Raw genomic sequence first — 23,894 nt, 5'->3', positions numbered from 1 at the left:
ATGGTGACAGTGTCAAATGTCAGTGTCACCTTTTGTTTAAGCCGCATTAAAAATACTTACGCATCCAGATCTTATTTAATTTACCTGAAACAATACATTAACAATTAAATAATGAAAATGAAATGATCACAAAACTTACACAACTTTACCAATTATTCATAAAAAAACTATCGATTTATATCATCACGCCTTTTTTCTGAAGGGGGAGGCAGAGATCTCCACTTGCTAAGGGCCCTGACATATCTCTCTTGCTTCATCTACTTTCATGACATTCACCATGCATGCTTTTCGCTTACGGGTACTTTTAACTTCTCCTTGCTCTAGTACCTCCTGGATTTGGTCCAGGTATGTACAAGGTCTACGCGACCCGACTTCACCATCCACGGTAACTTTGTTTATCCTTGTAATATAATCAGTGTAATTGTACCTTTTAACTAAAGTGACCTATCGTCGCTATATATGAAATTGTGTTTACGTGTCATAAAAAGAGATACATTAGTTAAAACAGTGCAAAAAGAATTATATAAAATTAACGGCGAAACCTTTTAGGTCTGGGCCTCAGATTTCTGTATCCATTTCGTTCTCATTTGTTTTTTTTAGAATAGGCAACAAGGTTAAGTAGTGTTCCAGCCTTGTAAACCTGATACACTCCGTCGACTTTTTGTGGTCTAAGGCATGTCGGTTTCCTCACAATATTTTTCTTCACAGTACAAGCTAATGTTAAATACGCATATTGCAAGGAAGTTCATTAGTGAACAGCCGAGGATGGAACCTGCCATCTCAAGGTTAAGACGCAAGCTGAACACACTGCTCTACAAATATTGCAATCCGACAAATGCATTTATTATTAATAAAAGCATTTGTCTCAACAAAACATAGAGCCCTAACTTAGTTGTTATACTTATTTCTCAGCTTAATGTTATAAAGAATACATCATCTGCATGTTTGGAAAATCCACCTTCTTTACCTTTACCTTTTAAATAAAAAGAGTAAACAGATACATAGACACTTAGTTTCCTTTGACCTGTACATTTTTTCTTTTAGATTGGGGGGCAAAAGAGTCTACTGGACAACAATAAAAGGCTGCTACCATAATCAAACGACATTCATTTTGTTAATAGGTGCGATGCCTGCCTTTAAAAAGTACGCTTTTTATATCTAAAAACATTTCCCACAACAGTTAATTAAAGTTAATCCGAAAATTCTTAACCCTTTGCCACCCTCGACAAATCCTTAAAACTATGCAAATTAAACAAACATAGTGACAGGCGTAACACTTTGATTAATTTTTAACAGTTTAGGGAATTTAAATCTACATACAATAGCTATACGTATGTTATTCCTGTAAAATTGTTATGTTTATTAAAAGCACTACACGGTGATATAATTAATACCAAACTGTAATTATTACGTTTCATTTCTAACGTGAACGAAATTAAACAAAGTTTTTAGTTTCAGTAAGGGGTAGGGATGGGTTCAATAATTCCCGTATCCCAAGTAATTAATATTAGCGATGTTTCTTGTTATAACAGAAATTTCTTCAATTTATAAGTGAGATAATCCGAAAACACAGAGAGATAATCCGAAAATAAAATACATATTATATCTGTAATGATTGTTTAATTATTTGGGAATTTAATACAAGCAAACCACGAAACATAAGCTCTAACTGACATAAAACACATAATAAATCAGTGGTTTTTTTAGGTCTGGGCCTCAGAGTTATGTGTCTGTTTTATAATAATCATTTGTCAATCTAATAGGTGAACCCAAGTAGGTGATCAGTCCCCTGTGCCAGACACACGGGGGCAACAACGACACTGTTTCACAATGTACGGATAAGTTCTACATAAGTTCCAAATTAGCTATTTATTACTTATTGGTAGGATAAACACAATTTTTGCGTTTCACGACTGTCAGATAGAGCTATTCGTCACATAAAGTCCATCATAAGCTATGAGTCCGATGAATGTCAAATAGCACAATTTATCTTCCAAATAATTTATGTGTTGCATAGCTATTTGGTACTTTATCCATACATTGTGAAACAGACCCTTAGACTTTTTGGGTCTAAGGCAAGCTGGGTATCTCACGATTTTTACGTTCACCGTTCAAGCGAATGTTAAATGCGCACAAAGAAAGTCCATTGGTGCCTATCGAGGATCGAACCTACGATCTCAGCGATGAGAGTGTAACGCGAAACACAAAATACCTACGTTAAAACAATAATTGTAAGAACAGAAATCAATGAAAAAAAATGAATTCGCAGCAATGGAGAGTCCAGTCAAAGTAATTATAAGTCGTATACACATATATATACATGATATAGCGCATCTATATAAATGAATTTACGCATCAAAGTTGCTGACTCCATCATAGTTGGAGTGTCTGAAGTGCGATAGTCACAGATCTAGTGGCAGGGGATGTAATGAAACACCATTGAACACTGGGGGCTGGTTGCAAAACAGTCGAGAACACAAGTCAATATGGTTTCATAGGGTATAGTTGTGGAGAAAAGTCTTTAATTAAATATATAAATAACAAGCTGAGGTTTTTACGGAACGAAAGATGGAAATAAGCTTATAAAAGCAGTTTGACGTGGTACATTTGCATCATCTACCGCATTTACCATCTAGAGTGTTCAGAGGAGTTGTTCGAATGGCAGCTAAGTTCCAAAATAACAACTGTATCACCTCAACGTCCGTCGTTTCACAACTGAGCGTTTCTTAAGGTATTTTTTGCCCCGCACCACCACTATGTGGAACCAGCTGCCCACTGAAGTATTACCTAACCTATCCAACTTAGGGTCCTTTAGAAAAGAGCGTGTTAATTCTTAAAGGCCGGTATCTCACTTCCGACAATGTCAGTGTCGCGGGGCGGCGGTAGCACTTAACATAAGATCAGCCTCCTGCCCGTTTCTCTCCTATCATATAAAAAAATCGCATCGCAAAGAATAATAAAATTTCCTCTTAAAGATTTATTGCCAGTACTTCTCTTCCGTACTACGCCCTTGATTTGAGAACTGGCAGTAAATGTAAAATTAGAAACATTCAATGTACATTTATTTTTGGCGTTATTTAGTGTACATTGTGAACTACCTACATGAATAGATGATTTTTGACTTTGAATTTGATTGATTGTATTATATAAAATAGACTAAATATATGTTAATCTGTTTTTGAAGATAAAAGATATGTACAGTTGCAAGGGACTGTACCATTTGATCAAAGCGAGGTTCCGCGTCGTTAGATCACTCTCGGACTCGCACACACTTCCTGTCCTGTGATACGTGATGCTACCTTATTTAATTTGAACCGCTACAGCTCAGTGGCTTATGTCACGAACAGGGTATGCATACGGGAAGGACTTGGGTTCAATTTTGAATAATAAAAATATATCATCATATTTGGGGACATGATATTTAATATGAAAAAGTGAGAAGAAAAGATGAATTTTAATCGTTAGAAGCAATATTCACCAGATTAAGTCGTCGTGAGGAAACCGGTTAGCCTTAGACCCAAAAAGTCCACGGCATGCACAGGAGGCTGACCACCTACTTCCCTATTAGATTGACAAATGATTTTGAAACAGATACAGATATCTGAGGTCCAGACCTAAAAAGGTTGTAGCGCACACTGATTTATTTATTTCACGTTTGTTATTCCTTTTGGTATATCTGTTATTTAAAAATTGGAACAACAGAAGATAACGCCCGCGCATTAGTTCAGACTTGCGATGCCATTCAAGAAGTTTGCTTCAAATTGATGGAACGTCGTCCATATTGACCGGGCCTAGCTCTTAGTGATTTCTAGCTATTTCCACGGTTAAAGGAACACCCCAGGAGCCATAAATATGAAGATGATGACACAGTAGATTGATCAGAAAGATTTTATTAAAAGGGAATTTTTGTGTGATTTTGAAAAGTGAGAATATGATCGGCCGGAACAATTGTTTGCCCATGCATCTAACGTTGTTGAACGTATCACCTATTAATCTAAAATCTAATCGATAACGACTGCATAATGAAAGCTTATCGACTGCCCCACTTAAAGCTTTGACAAGCATTGAACTTCCCCTAAGTTATAAGTGATTTTCTTCATCGTGAAATTAATTTCTTTTTACCCCAACAAAATCATGTAAAACATTTTAATTGCCACTCACGGGGGCCTAACCGTTTTCGCAAGAGTATATTTAAGATTTGTGTACTCAAAATCACGGGTTTCCCATAACAGCTGCGCTAAGGGAAGCTATAGACCGAAGAAAGTAGAGAAATATCACTAGCAGGGCAGCAGAGATCTTACAGTGACACGACCAATGAATAATACAACTGAGAAGAAGCAACTCAGAAGAATTCCTCTTTAAAGAAGGACTCAACTGATCACATTTCGAATTCTTAAGTTCATAAGACGCTTAATACGACGTGTAGCCCGAGAGTCCGTCGACTTCCAGAAAAACTGAAATTGATCCAGGTTGGAAGATACAGGTTAAACAGACGCAGAAATCTTTATCTAATAAGAACGCTGATAAAAAGCGGAGATTTTCTTCTGACTGTACCCATTTACCCACTATATACATTTGCCATAGTAAATCCTTTTTAATTTATTTTGTTATTATTAATCACTTTAGATGTCATGTGAAACATGGTGTAATGGTTGCAGCTCCTTACAAAAAACTTGGAGGTTAATAAGAGTGGCGGAGAGTTTATTGCCAGTTCTTCTCTTCCGTTCTACACCCTTGATTTGAGAACTGGCAGTAAATGTAAAATTAAAAGCATTTCCTTTTTTTGACGTTCATAAGTATATATTGTGTTACCTATATGAATAAATGATTTTGGCTTTGACTTTTTTTGAAATCTAAGTACAATATCCGGTCTGAATACCCCAACCCCTTGATGTTATTAGTGTTTTAGTGTCCATGAGAAAGTGAAAGGTGTTAATTTATATCAATAGTTAAATAATTCATGACATCACTCCGTTGTCGTATCAATCAAAACTCTATTTGTCTCGTTTAAAACAGGTCCGATAAAAGTAATGCAACAACATTATACTTTATGAAAATGTTCCACGCTTATTAACATAATGGTTCTGTGCGCTTATTCAAATACTAAAATTACTTAGTATAGATCACGTTTTAGTTTCATATTATGATTGACGCGGGCGAGTTTATTTAGAACACGCGCATTCAAGAACTATTGTTTGTTTTACTTGTGTTAAAATTATTGTTATTAGAAACAATTCTAAATCCATTGGACCACAAAGAACGGTTCGGTGGCCGTCGATACACAATTTTATACTAGAATAATAAGTCCTGAGTACATACCTCTTACATTGTCTCTTTACCAAGAAGAAAGGCACACAATTGTCAGTCAGGATATGGAGTAATTGTATTTATTAGTTTGGGAAGAATAAGAGATGATACTACTACTTATACTATACTGATACTTTGCCTCACAATAGTTCACAAAACGCACAAAACACTTGCTATTTAACGAGCTATCTCCCATCTATGACAACAATTAGTCAATCTAATCAGATCTAGACACATTTCTAGCGTGCCATTCATATCTATCACTTGACAACAATTGCTTGACCAATCACATGCCGTGGATTGACAAAAGGAATAGGCGAGTAGTTTATAAATAAGTTTATAGTTAGCTATTTCAGTGAGTGCATCCGAAAGGTTATTTGATGTTCATTGTCTTAGCTTAATTTTAACGATGCTGCTGTGATACAAAGAGAAGCCTTTTATAAAAGCAATTCGTTAAAAACTTCGTCCAAATCTGGTTGAACGGCTAGTTGTGGGTATATTTCACATTTCATACAATTTGAACGAGTAGTTTCACAATTAAATAAATTGACTGACTTGGTATTACATGGATCTCACTCTCTGGTTATTACGGCAGAAGAATTGCGTTGGGAAATTTGTTTTTTTTATAAGCAATGTTTTCGATGGTATTCATTTTTCTATGAATAACAGTGGCCGATAGTAAATCCGGCAATTTATATGCAACTTGTATTTTGAATAAATACGTAAGGGAGACAGTGCGGAGTAATAAAAAGGCATTTTTTGTTGACGATGTCGTGTTTAAGATATCTTGATGACGTTACTATTTGATTGTCGATAATTACTCAGCCAAAGTTACTGTATCATGTGGCGATGATAGCGCCGCGAGCAATGTAAGAATGTAGATTAAGCTATAAACGCTCGTGTTTTTAAATCACTTTTTAAATTATTTGTAAGATATGTTTTAAACATATCTAAGTAAAGCTTATTTTAACGTCTTATACCAAATTCTTAGGCAAATCGACCCCTTGCATACTTACAAACCTACTAGAAGAATGAAACCTTAAATTTGACCCAAAAACATAATACACTAAAAGCTATCACAAAAATTTAAAAAATCGAATGATGAGGTTCTACTTCAACGTGTAATTTAAAATAAGTCTGTCTTATGAAATGCCGACAGAATTTCGGGGGAGGTGACACAGGACACTGGAAGTTACTCGTTTCGGAGGTCGCAAAGCCAACAGAGTAAGTATCTAATGAGAAAATGTGTCTCCATTGTTATATGGCACATATGGTTATACGCTTCGATGTCATATAAATAAATATACCTGTTTCCCCAAAGATTATTACATCACCGTAATTATGATAAATTGTCTTTGTGTATTATTTTATTATTATTAATTACTTAAGATTTGGGACCTGGCAGTAAATGTAAAATTAGAAGCATTTCTATATTTTTGACGATACACATCGTACATTTTGTTACCTATATGAATAAATGATTTTTGAATTTTGAATTTTTTAGTTTGATATTTATTTAGGTTTCCGTTTATCTAATTGGGGTTAAATTTTTAATTCTATTGCCTTCCACTTGCACCACACAATCATATCTCATCTGAAATCTCACGTAGATTTCATTGACGGCCTTTGAGCGGCTTAACGTTACTTTGACTGAGAGGTGTTCTAATATGACTTAAAGCACTTAACTTTATACACCCGCTCTCTTAAAGACGTGTTGATTATAATATTATACCTTTATCTCATTAGGATGGTGTTAAGAGCATATAATACATTTGTAACATTATATCTCCATACTAACATCATGTTAAATTTGTTACACACAAAGCTGAATAACTCATACACACAAACATCATTCTTATTTTAAGTTTATCTGTTTATGACTAGTTCATCGATAAACACAGATTCGCAAATATGGATTTTTTGAAATAAAAAATTAAACAGATATATTTTTCAACATACGAATTAAAGTTATTTCTGAACAAATACAACTTGAATAAAAGCTCCATTCTTAAAGTCCGGACAAGCACTTGCAAAGCCCCTGGCAAAGTCAAAGTCAAATCATTTATTCCAATTAGACCACCTAAAATGGCACTTTTGAACGTCAAATAAAATATAAAGACGATTCTAGATGCCCCTTCCAAAAGGTAGTTTCGTGTGGAGAAGAGGAAGTGTGTGGAAGAGAGAAGAAGAATGGGAAAGAAACTCCACACTTACTCGTTTAAAATAAGTTTTACAATATTTTGTATACATTAGTTAAATAATTATATGAGAAGACAATGTAGTCCTAAAATAGGCACAAAGTATTACTTACAAATTAAGCAATGCAGCGGATTCAGGTTGCCCATGGGCGATTAAAATTTAATTGTAAGTGCCCCCTGTCTCGTAACGAAAGACAATCACTACATTCACGTAATTTTTAAGTGTATAAACCTATATTTATATATACTTTACATAACAGTACTATAACAATATTGATTATTGTTCTAATGAGATGAGTCAATAGATCTTCCCGATAACGCTAAGTGGATAGCATTGTTATCTTAAAGTGATAGTGTGATAATTTATCGTATGTTTACACTTCTATAGTGAAGTCTCGTGAAGAAGAAGACGACATACTGACTCGGTATGTTTTTTTTATAAATTATGATATTTTTCTTTATTATAATGTCGATTTAAACATAGTGTCAGTAAATATTTTGACAATTGAGCCATTACTTACATTCAGACCTAGGTTTGCGGATTAGGTATACGTTGCTGGGTTCATTTTTATATGTAGTTCATTGATATGAGAAAAGCTTTAAAAAAATAAGATTATCACGACAAAATAGGTGATTGATTATAAATTGAAAATAAAACAGTTAATAAATTAATAGTTTATTGCGATCCATAACTTAGCAGTAGGCCATAAGTTCGTCTTCCGAGCAGGGTTTCATGCAGCACTCCATCACGACCTGTCTTTTGGGGCGACCAAGGCTGCGAGCCCGACTTAGCTGCAGCCAGGGTTGAGGTAACGACGGCTAGACGGACCAGTTATCTTGGTGCTCAGTTCTCTCGTGCGCCAATGGTCCATACACAAATTAATATATGGGATATTGTGGGCTACTAGAATGTCTAAGCGCGGGTCAATTTGTAGATATCAAATACCTATAATATTTATTATTTCTGAAGTGTAGACTAAAAACTAATGTAGGATAAAGATAGCTAATTGCAGGAGTCACTCACCTCCATGGTACCAATTTAAATCCTGTCGAAAGCCGCTATTTTATTTTTGGAAGGCCCAACTTTGTGATTTTCTTCATTAAACCATTGGAAGTTCAAAGATTATTCTTAGTAGAAATGCAAGGCATGTTACTCTTGTTGTTTTATTTTAGAAAGGAGTAAAGCTTAACAATGCTGAGTTTACGAGATCGTAAACTGTTTGATCCTACTACACGGAAAGTTAAAGAAAATTCCTCTACTTCATTCGTTGATGGGCATAATACGTCCATGGTATATAAATATAGAAGCATTAAGATTACTAATAATTATTGGCAAAACTTTGATATAACATATATTTGATGACATCATCAATCATGTAAATATATTTTTGCGGACAGTAAAATGTAAAAAATTAACTGAATTTTTTTTATTAAATAAATTATTATTAATCCTTTTCATCGTAATTACAGATCAAATTAAAATTAAAAAATTTATTTGAAATAATATTTTTCACTTTAAATTCACATATTCTCTTTGTATTTAAGTGCTTGTTGTTATTCCTTTTTTACACCAGAAATCCTATATAATAAAAAATATATCTTTTAAATGTATGGCGTATATTATGTGTAGAACTATTGGTTCAACATAGCCTTAAATTAATCGAAATACACAGATCCCCGTCCAACCTCAATCGCCAACTAATTGGTTTTGAATAAAACTGTAATTACGGCGTCATTACACTCGCAACGTATCGGGTTAGACCGTAATAACGCTAACGAGATTGTTATCTATACATCTACCAACCTCGGATATCGTACTTTTTTAAATATTTAAAAAGGTTTAACGAAAATTTAAAAATACTTAACTTTCTAACGACCGAAAGCTCCTGCAGTTTAAGAGAACATTTCGTAAGAAATCTTTTGTTATTAATATTGGTTTCAATTTTTTTCAACCGTTTGAGATATATAAGTACCTCACAGCCAACTAATTTGCAACTATGTTACCTAATACTAAGAGCTGTTTACCTCCTATTAATTCTATTCTTAGGCGATGACCTTTCACTTAAAGCCTACATACCTATCACTTCACATTAGAAGCAGTGGAGTATGCGGTGTCAAGCCCACCTGAAGATTTGCATATTCAGCTCTCATTATGAGGTAAAACTGGTATAAAACAGGCGGGTAAACTCCACGGAAGACACATCGGAGAAGCAACCGTGTGAGCAACATGAAAGTACTAGTTTTGTTGGTGGCAATCAGCATGGCGAGCGCAGCTGAAGCACAAGGTGTTTACTGTGGGAGGAGGTTGGCTATGGCGCTGGCAATGCTGTGTGATACAAACGAGGACAAACGAGGGGACTGGTCTATGTATGGACCATTGGCGCACGAGAGAACTGAGCACCAAGATAACTGGTCCGTCTGGCCGTCGTTACCTCAACCCTGGCTGCAGCTAAGCCGGGCTCGCAGCCTGGGACGCCCCAAAAGACAGGTCGTGATGGAGTGCTGCATGAAACCCTGCTCGGAAGACGAACTTATGGCCTACTGCTAAGTTATGGATCGCAATAAACTATTAATTTATTAGATGTTTTATTTTCAATTTGTAATCATACACTTACTTTATCTTAATAATCTTATTTTTTAAAGCCTTTCTCATATTAATGAACTACTCACAAAAATGTACGTATAATCTTTATAGCGCTATATCCGCAAACCTAGGTCTGAATGTAAGTAATGGCAGCCCATCTATAGTCCGCGCTCGCCATAAACTAATACAGCTTTCAAGATCCAAGACTGTATAAATAAAATACTTTCACATTCGCCGCCGACAAGTAATAGAGCCTTCATATAAATTTATTTGACCCCCGCGGTCTTTACACGTGGCCCAAGTTGAATCATAATCATTATTACCCGAGATATTAATAGAAATATTATATATTATATTGTAAAGAAAAAGTCTCATTGGCCTCAGTATCAAAACTTATCAAATCAATTAGAAATTAACCAAAGTAATTATATACTTTGGTAATGCATTTATACATTTAAACACTGATTTGACGTGTATAAGACCGAATTTAGTATATTAAACAACTCGGCGTATCGAGTAATACTTACGATGATAAGTATGACTCTGAATCCAACCCTTAGTTTCTTATTACATATGTTATTATGTATATATAGAAGCATCAACGCTCTCTCGTTTCCCTTGAGACCCTTAACAATGGTGTTAGGTAACCGACCAGCTCTTATATTTTAAGATGACAGTTTTATTGATGATGTGTTTAAAACAAATACTCCATCCGCTTATAATCTTATAATGAAACGCGATAATCACAATAAATTATTATAAAGTATGCGAGGGACGTCGATTAATCTTCCAACGTTTCTAAACAAAAATCTTAGCAGTGATAAAATTTTTAAATCTGCCACAATATTATTTATTGATTTACCATTTCGATAAGGAATAATTTATTTATAGTAAGTGTTTATTAATTAACATCAAATTTATGTTCTGTTCATTGCCAACACACAAATATACAGCATTTACAATATTCGTTACCTACATAGCAATATTAATAATTTTAAAAAAATGAAAAACGTTTGGTCCCTTTGGCGAAGTTACCCTACCTTTTAATTCTGGCAGAATTCCCTCACTGTATTGCGATACTTATTCGTTGAGTGAGGACAGCACCAGCTCTGGGGTCTCCGGTATTAACTACCAGGCTGTTTTATATAATAAAAATATATTTTCTATGTAAATGTTTTAAGTATAGGATGGCATATGAATGAATTTATAAAAAAACATGGCGCATACAAGGATATTGCTTTTAATATTCAATATAAGATATATAATATAAGAACTGGGTATATTTATTTATTTTATTTATTTATTTATTTTCTCACAAAAACTTAAACTTAGGACATAAGGAAGTGACAGTTATATTATACTTCTGTTTATGAAAAAAGCAAGTCTGTGTGAGACTGATGCCTGCTAAAGGTCATCAGGCCTAATATAAATATAAATATATAAAATAGTATATATATATATATATATATATATATATATATATATACTATTTTATATATATATATATATATATATACTATTTTACGTTCCTCATCCATTCCACAACTGATTAGCTTTTTCCACTATGTGGAACCTTAACGTTTCTATAAAAAAAATCTTATGACCTCATTAGAGATGGAAAACTTAGTTTGCACAAGTTGCCTCCCAATCCTGGCTATTAATTTCAATCTATAAAGATAATCTCAGATACTCTCAATGTCGGTGTTGCCACAGGCGGCATCTAGTGTCTTACAATTAGTAACGGCCGCCAATAACACATCATAAATTCGTTAGAGCAATTATTGTGCCATAAATAACGCAATTATTTACAAATAAATCATCAAAGTTTCATCAGATTCCGCTCTCTCGGAGTAACGGTACGTAGAATATTTTTAGTGAAAATATTCTATATTAATTTTAAACTAACCAAATACAGTATCACAGACACAGAATTAGAATTGAGATTGGGTACAGGATTCTTATCACCTGGTTGGTTATGGAAAATGATATAGAAATCTTATGGTAAAACCCAGGTTTGCAGTGCCATTGGAGTCAAACAATGCTCAGCTGCAACAAGTGCAGCAATGTACTCGCGAGCCCTCCGGCTCACGGCTCAACATCAGATGAGCATCCTGACCGTTTAACGTGTTCCGTGTTTTATATTTTCTTTTAAAATAAGTGAGAAGTTAGTTTTTTTTCTATTAAGTAAGGCTAAATGGTTAAAATGTTGCAAATATAAAAAATTATATCACGTAATTCGATCAGGAAAAATTCTAACCAAGAGTGAATGAGCTCAAAAGCCGTCACGCATATTTTATATCAAAACAGAGATTGAGATCCGGGATTTCAAAAAGACGTCTTAAAATATATAATATATAAGAGCACTAAAAACATTCATTCAATTTTCAACAGCTTATCATTTTTTCATGCCTGGTAAGGAGAAATATCTAGAAGATGTCGGTAGTATAGTTAGTATAACATAAATTAAGTTAGACATACAGTTACATTGTACGAAGTTAGGAAATTCGTGGAGGTTAGAAATGTGACCCCTCAAAGGTCGCAGAGGCATTATACAGTTTTTGTGCTGGTGTGGTCTCACCGAAATATTCAAAGAAGCACTTTTAGATAAACCAAGAAAGCAGAAAGGAAAAAATCTATATTTTTTTAAATAAACCTTCCCATATTTGCATATGGCATATTTTTTCTTGTCAACATTATATACTTACTATGAAAAACAGTGTAAGTAAAGAGTAGAATAATATGATTTAAATTTAATTAATATAATGAATGTGTACACACTGAACCACATACATATTTATAATAAATTTTAGCGTAAAAAATCTAGCTATTAACATACAACATATACATAAAACTATTAACCGGCTTCGTACGGCTGGAAATATTCTTCAGATCGGGAGTTGATTCATAGCAAAATACAAAATAAAGATTTGTGATGAGATGTGATGACATTTTCATTTATACAATAACGATAGCATTTAATTTTTAATTTTTAGTATTATTTTTTTGTACTTCTATGTTTTCATTTTTTTTCCTTTGATAGAGTACTAATGTTCTAGTATAATTGATGTGTATATGTGTGTTAAATTTGTGATGTCATATTTTCTTGTATTTTTTTAGGCATACACATTTAGAACGTATAAATAAATAATTTAAATAATTCTTTAACTGCTCAATATCATTATATTTTTTCTCGTTCATACATAAATTAAGTAAACCCCTTGTAATTAAATGAACAGTAACTAATAGGACACAGAAAGATAACATAAGAACTTAAAACCTGAATGTTTAAATATCAATTAGCTTAAGATTGCGAATGGAATGAAATTGAGTGTCATAATTCATTTAAAGAGAAACGATGTCTGTCCCTGGACTGACAGGTTTGCGTGCTCACAGCCACTCGTCCGATCAACCACTCTGAAAATAACCGATGACAGAAAGAGTGGATTTTTAAATTATCCCACTTTACATCACAAGCAACATGATAACTTGACAGTATTAGTTGATGTAGACTCGCGGTAGTGCGTAGAACCAGGCCCAGGGAAATATTATTTCTATCTGCACAATTGCTTGTGAAAAAAACTGATCGAAGGAAGAGATGTAGTGTTTGATGATCCAATTAAAACGACCATGCGTGGCACATACAGCGTCGCACATTTTACATGATGATTATATATTTAAATTTATTATGTGATAAAGATGTGTGTAAATTAATTTATAATAGATTTATATTGAGTATACTGATGTTCACAAAAAAAGGAACCGTAATTTAAAACTTTCCAGTAGGTACACTAATAAGTGCGAGTTTGCGAGACTAACTTGTATTATAAGTAAGTTGTAGGTTGTAGTGTAAGTTGGCCTAGTGACTTAAGCGTGCGACTCTCATCCCTGACGTCGTAGGTTCGATCCCCGGCTCTGCACCAATGGATTTTCTTTCTACGTGCGTTGGAACGGTGAAGGAAAACATCGTGAGGAAACCGACATGTCTTAGACCCAAAAAGTCGACGGCGTGCAGGCACAGGAGGCTTCCATCACCCTTATTAGATTTAGAAATGATAATGAAACAGATATACAGATAGAGAATTTTTATATATTTTATAATACATCGAAAGTTGCGAAACATATTACACCAGAAATCTTTTACACAACATAATACAATTGGGTACAGCGTATCCAAACGATTGAGAACGCTCCGAAAACAGGAACCATAACTCAGGCCGAATGTAACGTCGTCGTCATGACGTTCTCAAAGTGTTTCAGCGCTTGTCGTGAAATTAGCGCAACACGCACTTACAGTATTCGTAACGGGTACCGAGAGTACCTACAGCTACAGCGTGTAATGTATTTTAATAAAAATAATAAATAATTTTCCAAGAAAGTAGTACATTCAATTAATTAATTATAAAAAAGCGCACTATTAGCCATATAAAAATAGGCATGCGAATGTCATTATAATTTTCATAAAGTCATAATAATGAGTTACGTTATTTATAATTGCTGTCAAAACTTATGGTCTAAATACTCGCCCACGTTATAACGCACCTTGCCTTTAAAAATTTAATCACCTTCCCTTTGAAAGCATAACACGGCAGTGATCAATAACTTCTAGGAAAGTGATTAAATAGTTTGATAGACGACATTTGATAATGATAAGTACAAGGCGGCAAGGTGAGTAAATTTTGCAAAAAAACTATATCTGTATATAAGCAATATATTTAATATGATTTAGAAAAAACTCTCCGTGAAAAAGCTCATAAGGATCGAGATAAAACATCGATCAAGCTAGCAAAGATATATTTTTGTGCGCTATGAAACTGAGAGAGAGCCTCGGACAGATGTGTGGAACCAGCTGAAGTATTTCCAAACTTATTCGATTTAGGGTTCTTTAAAAAAGAGCATACTGATTGTTTAAAGGAAACGCACTTGCGAGTCCTCTGAGTCATTGGGAGTGTCCATGTATCACTTAACATCAGATGAACCTCCTTCCCCCCCTGGTATATAAATGTGCTGTCTGATTCTCAAAGCTGAGGTCGTACTTTCGAACCTTAGCAACAGTTTTATTGTTTTAAAATTATGTGTGTCAAACTTAGAAATTTGTTTACCTACTTGCATGTACAATTATCTATAACACATATCGCTAAACTTAACCCCATAGATTTGTTGCTGGATGTATGCACTAGGCCTTTAAATCCCATTCGTTGCAGATCTTACTGTAGCAACAAATCTAGATCTAGGCTTTTGCACAGGACATGTAAATATGTCGAAATTATAACTCGGACATTTTCATTTGAATTGCGATTAAATACATTTGCATGTTTAACGTTTATGGTAATTTATTGCTTTATTAAACCGCTTTTCGTAATAAACAACAAACATATTTCAATCGAAAATATAATCTGTATATATTTTTCTGTTAACCTTAATTAATAAAAAATTTAACATAGCTTTGGTTGGTGGATTTTAAAAGAAGTTCTGCACGGAGCTTCGCCCGCGTTGTAGGTATATGTTTCATTTTAAACATTGATCGTCTCCTTCTTCCTTCCTTCCTCAGAAATCCATGAATTCCAGTCTAACATACAGATAGATAGACGCAGTCAGATTTCATTTTAGATATTATAAATAAATATTATATATACGTATAATAAGTTTCTGCCGCGCACCACCAGCATGTGGAACCAGCTGCCCACTGAAGTATTTCCGAACCAATTCGACTTTTTTTTAATTCATTTTATTCTTAGTGGCGTTTGTGTTTTGGGTGAGCTTATAAGGTAAACAAAAATGATACACAGAAGGATTAAGATACAAGGAAGAAGTGGCTATTTGATACCATCTTCGTTCCTTCTTCCGTCTTCAAGTCAGTCTTTCAAGAAAAGAGCGTACCAATTCTTAAAACGCCCTTAACACCACAGCTCTCTGGCATTGAGAGTCCATGGTCGGCGGTATCACTTTACATCATGTGAGCCTCTTGCCCATGTGCCCCCTGTTCTATAAATCTATATATGTGAGATGCAAACACAAATAAATATCTAAAACAATTGTCTTATGAATGTAAGCAAACAAATAAAAATATTAATGCACCAATAAAATAGGAATGTACTATTTAAGAGAGCCATAAACATTTTTATATCCTGACATTCGCAGTTGGCACATTGGGGACATAAAAATGTTAAGATTGAAGCACTTTTACTTGTTAATGTTAAGATAATGTCAAGTCGAAACGACAAGACGAATTGCATTCTGGTTTTATGTAGAAATCGTGCATAATTATGATATATGTGCGGTTCAGTGAAAAATGTTGTTCATTTGTAACCCAATTAAGAGGTTTATTTTATACAAATTACTGAAGTATTTTATTATATACTAGCTGACCCGGCAAACGTTGTTTTGCCATGTATATTATTTCTAGGAAAAAAATTTTTAGTTCAATATTTTTATTGTATGGATGTATTTTTGTAAGCTGTATCATAAAAAAATAAAAACAAAAAACATTGTCTAAAAAATATATTTTTTTTAGGGTGAACACCCCTTATCACTTAGGGGTAAGGGGTGTCCAAAAGGTAGATAGTAGTCGATTCTCACACTTACTGAATATGCATAAAAAATTTCATAAGAATCGGTCGAGCCGTTTCGTAGGAGTATGGGAACGAACAGTGTGACACGAGATCTTTATATAATATAAGATTATATCTTCTTCTAATATTTAATAATTCCACGACAGAGCGCATTTTCAGACACTTGTTCCTTCAAGAGAAGAGCTTACCTCTATCTTAAAGGCCGGCCACGAACATACAACCCTCCTGGTGTTGCGAAAGTCCATGACCGGCGGTAAAACTTAACTTTATGTGACCCGCCAGTTCGTTTGCCTTCTGTCCCATAAAATAATAATAATATACCTTGATTCGATCAATTCTTGAATTACTCAACTGATTTAAATGCGACAAATTTTAGCTGTCTAATCTACATAGACATAGCATTTAATTTGTTTCCTATATTTAATATAGCTTCTAGAAGACTTTAACTTCTACTCGTAGATTCTGGAAGACAATTTTGTTTAAACTGATAAAAAAACCAATGGCGCTGCTGCAATACCTGGTTTTGGCTTCATTGCTGTATCTGCTTATTAATATATTTTTTTTATATATAAATCTTATGTTATCAAAAATTCAATAAATTTTATCTCTATAGGTACTATCTATAGCATCTTGCGCATCCGGTTTAGTGAGATAATAGAGAAAAACTACGACATAATATTTATGTTACTAAAACATATTTTTCACATCTAAGTTATGTTTAAGATAAAAAAGCTTTTTATTTCTTCAAATATGTACGAAAAAGCACGACAAACATTATGATACAAATTAGTTTCGCGATAACAACTGCATAAAAGGTTCTGTCTCAAGACCCAAAGTTCACATTTTGTCAGTTGCACAAATCTGGTTCGGTCACGTCACAGAGCATAACAACGGCAAGTGATAAGATCCGACACGTGAGAGCATCCGTGTGAATGCGAAATCATATAATAACAGTGGCAATAAGCTTCTCTTGATATGTGACCATAGTGGAAACAAAATGTTTGCTATCGCTCTTTAGAACAACAATTTCCTATTTGTTTTTAGATTTTTTTATTAAATAAAAATACAAAAATACCTATCTATAGTAACAATACTGAATTATTGTTACTATAGATATATATATATATATGTATATACATATATATTATGTACTGCGTTTTACACGCTTTATATTAGCTTCACCTGTATGTAATGTATGTAACCGACTCTTTCGGACTCGATTTTGACCCACTTTAAACGGACAGATTTTATTCAAATTTTGCGCACCTGTCAAAGATCGAAAATAATGAAATAATCCGAAAAAAAAATTTAACTAAAAAATAAAAATAAATAAAAAAGCGTGGGGCGCTCTGTGCCACATTTTTCGTCTATAGAGCAACCCACGCTTTTTCACAATAATACCAGTATTTTTTGTTCATTAGGTACCATTTTCAGTCTAAATTAGGAATTATTTTTCACTTTTTAGTTTGATGTGCTTTAAAAGCGTGTTTTTTAGTTTTTTTAAACTGTTATTTATTTATTGTATACATATTGTATTGTTTTTATTGTATATCACATATTGTATTGTCAGTTTTGAAGCCACATATTCAATGTTTAAAATATTTTTATAACGCAATGCAAACACACCAGCAGGCATACCCCGTAAATTCGATACTGACTCAAATTGAAGGAACTCCATGAGAGACATTTCAGAGAGAGAGACAAGAGATTTCATGGTGTCATGGGCCTCTTAAATGGGCATTTTTTTATTGAGGGGTAATGCCAGACAATCGTTAGAAATCGGACCAAATTTACCTGCAGATTTGAGCCATCGAAAGGTATTTGCATTTTCTTTTATTTCTTCTTTCACTAATGCTTTTATATCCTATGAACATTCAATATAGCATTATATATTGTCTGAACGATCCGGTAAAAGTACGGAGTCACAGGTGAAGAGTGAAAATAATGTGAATGTGCGACACACGTCTGGCCATAAACAATCGCAGACGATGCGATGTTCAGATCGTGCATACACAATTATATAGCTCATTTCCATAGCGAGGACCAATGTGAACTGATCGACTGTATGGTGCAAAGAATAAGCAAGTTCAACACGATGATTTTGGCTCTAGTTACCCGTGCGCTGAACGAACGAGCTGAACAACGTATGATAATCGGCATGCCTTAAATTTAACTATGCTCTACTAATCAACAAAGTGATTAATGCAAACAGTAAGAACGTGAAATGATACTAAATTCACAAGGGCGTCGGACGGACGAGAAGAACTCGCAACAAATTCAAGCTTTTTAACATAAAATACACGAAGTTTAGGCGCGAGCTTTGGCATTTTAAAGCTCGCTCGTGTCTCTTCACTTGACTCCCACTGATATTGTCACTATAAACTATAAGAGCGGCATAATATCGTACAGCGCTCCATGCATTTGCATACAACCCTAGCTCCTTGTATGAAATCTAAATACAAACTGCAACTTTGTCTATTGTCAGGTATTACAAGTTCCTCAGTAGCAATTCTCTGAAAGCTAGCTAACTAGATCTGGGAACCCTGACACAAGTTGTTTACTTAATATGGTCATCAAATCTAACAATTGTACCGTAAAATTTTACTTGAAACGAATAAACTTTTGCTAATATTTTTTGTTTAAAATGTTATTTACGTCGCACCGTTATGTAACTTAATATCTAAGTAGCGTTTAGTTCTAAGAAGACATTTTTTAAAGGACGTTGATGTTTTAATAACATAGTCTATATAACTCCACTCTAAGAATGTTCATCCAACTTCAGAAGGTCAGCCAGCTACAACCTTACAGTCCCCATAACCCTTATAATCCATTTCTGTGATCATTTTCATATTTTATAGGCAAGGTATCTGTGCCAATCAGTATGTATAATGTATATTGTATATGTTAATATTATCAGTTTAAATTTAATGCCACCTATAAATTGATTTTAGATGGAAATGGTTAGGAAATTGACTTTGCAGCGAATCGAGGATATTGAATTTACTATCATTGATAGTCTACGAATATCATGTACATTTCCAAGAACATTATATCTTTCACCTAAACACATTTAAAGAATTCCACGTACATATCGTGACAAATATGCTAATAACATTTTTATAGTTTTAACTTTTTCCTTTTGGTAGGTACTCTTCTATGAAGAAAAAGGTAGGTAGGAGGAGTAGTATGCAGAAAAGAAAAATAACTTTATTACACAATAATAGTTTTAAAAAAAAGGGTGCGTGTACTTATGTACGCGCGTAAGAAGTTATACTTCTTTGGCATTATTAAAAATAGTTTTTGATTGCATGCAAATAATTAATTACAATTAAATAATCAAAGACTTCCAGTCTTTATAGTCAATAAAGTTCAGTTTACATTTGAAAAATTAAATAAATAAATATTTATTTTTATTCTCATACATTAAGTGTAACATAAATTCTATTATTATTCGAATGTTGTTTTTAAATTATGTCCAATGCCGTAGCATCTTCCGTGGGCAACTTCACTCTGTTAATTTTGTGTCACGGTGCGCGTGCATCGTAAAATTTCACTCTCATCAATTTTTCATAACGCGCCTAAAGAAGTATAACTTCAAAAAGATGGAAGAGAATGTGCACTAGCCCCCACACTAGGATTCCCTGCGTCCGAGGGCAGCTAGTCTTTTCCATTTCATAACAAATTCTACATTAAAATCACAATTTTATAATTAAACTACTGTTGCACAAGAAGAATTATTTTTCAGCATAGAACAGGTTAAGATTGTTAGAGAATGTATAAAATTTTGGATCGATAGTGAAGAAAGTGGCTAAAGAAATAAGGGATGCAAGATAGTTTGTCTTTTTATGACCGATTTTAGGAAGATTATATTAAGGCGGACAATCATCTTTAAGTGACCGTTATGTCTTAATGAACAACTGTGAGTATACATTTAACAGATATTGTTAGTAGGAGTATTTTTTGATTTATCGATTCACCGATTAATGGATTTAAAATGATTTATGATAACTCTTGAAGAAGACCTTGGCTTACATTGTTCTATCAGATTTGATGAAGCTGTAAAATCCATAATCAAGGGCAAAGTTATAAAGTAATGTGGGAGAAACTATAATATTGCTAAAATTCCATTTGAAATATGTTTTTATGTTATTTAAGAGTAGGAGAGTATTCAATCTTTTTCTTATGATTTCTGTTTTACTTTATTTAAGAATTATAATTAATTATTACTGCAATTTCTTGTATAAGTGATTTCTATGCAACCGGTTTTACAGAATAAATAGTACTTACGTAGCAGGTAAAGTGTTCGTACGTTCAATACAAAAAGTCATACCATGAAGGAATTTCTAAAAACTTCCCACTAAAGAAAATAATCCTTATAACATTAATATAAATTATATTCTAATTCAAGTATCATAAGGTTCAATTTCAATTGTATATTTCAAAGTTGACAAATCATCGTTGATAAGTGTGTGCAGATGTTATTATGCATAGACACGCGTTCCTTTATTGTCAAACAAGGACCCACGCGGGCCAAGATATACTCTATTACTCTTTGTATAAAAACTATTTTAAATCGATACGGTGTTATGGTTAGGAGATTTAAAAATCGAACTATGTAATAGAGGATCATAATAATCATTTAAAATACGACTTTATTGGCTACAAAGTAATGTTACATTTCGAATGGCATTGTTAAGGGTGGTGTTTGCGCACAGTGGCTTTTGTAAGGAATGATAATCCGCAGCGGGCGTGCGTGATCGCGACCGTGTTCCGATTAAAAAAAAGTATAGAAAAAGCATTACAAACACGGATAAAAAACGAATGGAAAAGAACGCGTTTTTAATTTAATTAAGTTGTGGCAACGACATCGTGTAAAAGGATTTATAAATGTGAGACAAAACCGTGGGCGGTTGTTTCTAACTAGTTGACCATTCGTTGAATGTTAATAAAAAACTAGAATGTTTGTAAAAAACACATTAACGATTCGATACGTATATTTCGTAAGCAAATTGCAACCTTTAATAATTTGAAAAATGTAAAATAATAGTTATTAAATTTATGATTCGATATTTTATATAGGTGTATAACTGTATATATCAACGATAAACACCGAGCTTCATGTCTATACGTGACAAAGTCCTAGCAGGAATCTTCAATTCTCGCGATAATTTTTTTTGCTTCCTAATGGGGTTTCGACGAATTCTGGCGTTAACAGCATTAACAGCCTTTGTAGTTCTAACAGCACGCGGCCGCCCCGATCTTTTCTGGTCTCCGACAGACGAAATGATGTTGTATCTTTTTATAGTACGATATACGAACATACGGCTGATACCAAGCTTTTGAAGTGTCTGGAATATGACCGACGGCTCCACCCACTTTGTGAATCTCGAAAAAATATGTGAAATGGCGAAACTCGGGTTTTTAAAATAATATATATACGTGTTCCAAATTCAAAATAATTAAAAAGTTGAAAAATATGCATTTTCATTTGTAACAGAACTTATGGCCGGACTAGGTATAGAGGTGACCCCGTAGAGCAGTGTTGGCACAGTGGTTAAGGTATGTGCCTCTTAACCCTAAGGTCATCGTTTTAATCGCGGCTGTATACAAATAGATTTTTGTTCCATATGTGCAAATAACACTTACTCGACTTAGGCTTAATATCTCACTACAGAAAGCTGACCACCTGTCTTGTTCATTACAAAAAATCATCACGAAACAGATACAGAAACCCAAGCCCAAAACCTTTAGAATTGCCCTTTTTTTATAGAAGTGACCTCATTGACGCCCAGGTGGGTAATTTTAATATTAAATTGCCGTGTCCCAATTAATAAGTCAAGCGTATTGAATAAATCCTACAATTAATTTAATTATCAGGCGACAACGACTGTGTAAAAGGATTTATGTAAGGATGTCGTTTTTACGGTTCATTACACAAAGGTAATGTAATTTAACATTTATGTAATTAGCCTTTAGCAACGACTCTTTATCTGATTAATTAATCTTATACAACGGAAATTTAAGATAATTCCTTGTTAGGGTGTGATATGTTCAATAGAAATTTATTTGTAAGTCAGTCATACTTGACTTCTTGCTCCGGTAGCTCTCTCTAATTCAAAAATTCAAAATATTTTATTCAATAACAAGTTATATTTTTAGCAGATATTGGAGCCCCTGAACTAGGTGTAGGGAGACCGGCTCTATATCATACTTTTGGGCTAAGAATTTACTGTGTTCATGCTAAGCAATTGCTATCAAACACACCACTAAACGCAATACTCGTCGAGCGAGTTAGCTTATCTTGCCGAAGGCGCGTACAAATTATTTGAAGAAGTCTATAAAGTATGAGGGAGTGGAATTATTTAATTACCGTCTAAAATTCCTAATATTAGCGCGGTTAACCAATTCAAAAGGACATTAAAGATACATCAGAATGAGCCTAGTAGACTAAAATTGGGACGACTGATGGCGACGTGTATCCCGTTCATATATTATATTAAGTTTCTCATGTAAATAAAAATACCTTCTTTTGTAATGAGAAATAAAGTTCTTTAAACATTCAAATTATAAACGTATTACAGACAGTACACGATATATAAAAAATCAGGAATTGAATCCGCATTTTTGTACAGTTATCAATGTTTACGTAACATAAACTGCATAGTTCTTTTAATATACCTATAATCGTATGTGGGCAGGGATTTCGGCCCACACGTAACTGGGTTTAGCTTCAACCCATTAAGCAGATACGCTTTTTAATTGAAAAAGCACTAAATGTATTAATCTAACATAAACAGCTATCATCCATCATCGTTCCTGCCATATTGCTTCAAGCAATCCCACTTTGACTAATGGCGTTCCCGCCAAACTGATTTATTAAATAAAATTAATGCCTTGATAAACGGGCACCGTCAGGCAAATTACGAGACACTTTGCCTTAAATCGTTCGATTTATTCTACCGATTCTGGTTATATCAACTTTTTAAAACTCATTTATTAATAAATACTGACTATTGATTAGGTTGACAATACTAGAGTAAATTTAATTTGAATTACAGGGGTTTCATCAACAAGAGATGAATTTAAAAATTTTGAGAAGAAAGAAATCTTTATCGTACACATTTTTTTATATTACTTCAGCGCTATGTGTATACGTAACTCTACATATGGACTTATGATTGTTTGCTTAAATAAATAGTTATATTATTAATACCAACTCCAATCACATTATAATTA

The 23,894-nt window shown here is 33.7% G+C and overlaps 2 protein-coding genes across 3 annotated transcripts in view; one reads left to right on the top strand and one right to left on the bottom strand.

Annotated features, from left to right (window-relative positions):
* The window catches only part of LOC125057171 (netrin-B-like), a 131,529-nt gene that overhangs the window by 95,381 nt on the left and 12,254 nt on the right, over positions 1–23,894 (bottom strand). The window lies entirely within an intron of this gene.
* Positions 9,720–10,082, top strand: LOC125057173 (bombyxin A-3 homolog). The gene has a single exon (XM_047660682.1). It carries the CDS (start codon positions 9,733–9,735, stop codon positions 10,051–10,053), a length of 321 nt encoding a protein of 106 aa, XP_047516638.1. The 5' UTR covers positions 9,720–9,732; the 3' UTR covers positions 10,054–10,082.

This window comes from Pieris napi, chromosome 16 (assembly GCF_905475465.1).
Source record: "Pieris napi chromosome 16, ilPieNapi1.2, whole genome shotgun sequence".
Lineage (NCBI taxonomy): Eukaryota > Metazoa > Arthropoda > Insecta > Lepidoptera > Pieridae > Pieris > Pieris napi.
The sequence above is the reverse complement of the archived record's forward strand: the minus strand, read 5'-3'. Positions and strand labels throughout refer to the sequence as shown.

Excerpts from the sequence above, each read along its gene's own strand:
- LOC125057173 (XM_047660682.1), top strand. The coding sequence starts at position 9,733 with ATGAAAGTACTAGTTTTGTTGGTGGCAATCAGCATGGCGAGCGCAGCT.